The sequence below is a fragment of the Mastigoproctus giganteus genome, chromosome 12 (assembly GCF_048544385.1).
Source record: "Mastigoproctus giganteus isolate SK-2022 chromosome 12, ASM4854438v1, whole genome shotgun sequence".
Classification (NCBI taxonomy): Eukaryota; Metazoa; Arthropoda; class Arachnida; order Uropygi; family Thelyphonidae; genus Mastigoproctus; species Mastigoproctus giganteus.
In genome coordinates, this window is record NC_143586.1 from 96,457,515 (window position 1) to 96,459,371 (window position 1,857).

Sequence of the window (1,857 nt, forward strand, 5' to 3'; positions counted from 1 at the left end):
AACAGTGTCAAAAGCTTTCCTGAAATCCAAATATATGATATCAAAATTATTTTTTCCATCCAGTTCCTTTGTAACCACATCATAATAACCAATCAAATTTGTCAGACAAGACTTTCCCAAAACCCATGCTGCGTCTGAATTATTGCTGCAGTCTTGTCTAGACGATCCTGCAATGCATCTTTAACCAGTGACTCCATTATTTTACCCGGAACAGAAGTTAAACTAACTGGTCTGTAATTACTCGTGTCACCCTTCGATCCCCCTTTGTGAATTGGGGATACATTTGCACATCTCCAGTCCGTGCAGTCTGTTTACTCAATCTCCTATATGTGAACCCCTGGTGCTGGTCGCCGTGATGGGATATTTGTAATTCTGTACTTCATAATAAATATTCATTTATTTATTTATTATAGGAACGAAAAGTAATAAACAAAGTGAACTTATAAGCATAAACGTAACCTATGCCACGCCCAACGCTCCTTACAGTTTGGTAACCATTGAATATGTGACAATTATACAATAAAAGGTCTTAGGCTCCTGTCCTGTTAGAAACTATCAACAGTATACACATCCTCAACAGTGGCCACAAATTATACCTTTTTAAGATTTTTTAAAAAATATTATTTTATTATTGTTGACAAAAATTATAACTTATTTTTAGCATTTATGTTTTTAAACTGGACAGGCATGCAGGTTCCGCAAAAAAATTTCATTTGTTTTTGCTGTAGTTTCTATGGCTACATTGCACCATTTCAAAATGTGTGTTTGTGCTAGGCTATTATTTTTGAATTACATACGTTATTGAAGATTTTGAATTCGTTTGATTTAAAGAACTGGAGGGAAAGAAAAAAATAATAAAAAAATGTCACTAAAGAGATTCGAAACCGTGGAAGAGGACCTTGTCAATTTACGAGATTATATAACTTCCAGAGTGGAAAAGCTGTCTGAAGTTGCAGTAGAAGATCAGCAAGTAATTCAAGAAATAGGAAGTTACCTTCAAAAAGCTCGTGCTCTTCTTCTCGAAATGGAGGCCGAAATCCAGTATGCACCTGATAATCGTCGCACAGAACTGAATAATAAGATAAGACAATATGAAAAGCAGTGCCAACATCTTCACGATCAGGTGTTTATAGCAAACGATAACGAGTATGCAACTGATATGAAGGATTTGGATAAACAGTTATCCACAATATCCTCAATGGAATTAAATCAGCGGACTTTACTGCTCCAGATGAATGCCACCATAGCAAGAACCGCTAATAGTATTTCATATGCCAACCGCATTGCTGCTGAAACTGACCAAATGGGTGCATTTATAATAAACGATTTGGGATTTCAGCGAGATTCACTAATGAGATCAGAAGTCCGTCTGTCTGACATAGATTTAAGTCTAACCCTGACTAAAAGACTGCTCCTGGCATTTAAAAGAAGACTTGTTACAAATGATATTATATTGGTCCTGATTATTCTTATAGAACTTGGTATTTTAACTGGGATTGTATACTGGAAATTCTTTAGAGAATAAGCGGAGATATGTGCTTGGTTCATGGATCGAATGCTAATGAATTGTACTCCCCAAATTACAATTCTGCACTCCATGTATCTGTGTGACAGTGTTGCTTTTGCGTCAGCGATGTTTAGGTCAGTTCAAGTAAACTACGGGTTTCACAACTACCAAACACAGGACCGTAGTACATATAATTTATCATAATTGTGATTGTATCATAATATAACTCCAGACTTATATAAGATCCCTCTGAAGGAAGGAGTAGGATTATCAATAATACGCAACGCGCCAAAATAGTTTCGGTTGTATTGGCAAGACATCGATTATATATGGAGAATTTTAACATGTCT

At 35.8% G+C, this 1,857-nt stretch overlaps 1 protein-coding gene across 1 annotated transcript; it reads left to right on the plus strand.

The window, feature by feature from the left end:
* Positions 1-862: 862 nt before the first annotated feature.
* Positions 863-1,525, plus strand: LOC150077288 (vesicle transport through interaction with t-SNAREs homolog 1B-like). Its single transcript, XM_090385845.1, has one exon. The coding sequence runs from the start codon at positions 863-865 to the stop codon at positions 1,523-1,525; it is 663 nt and encodes a 220-aa protein (XP_090241971.1).
* Positions 1,526-1,857: the final 332 nt, after the last annotated feature.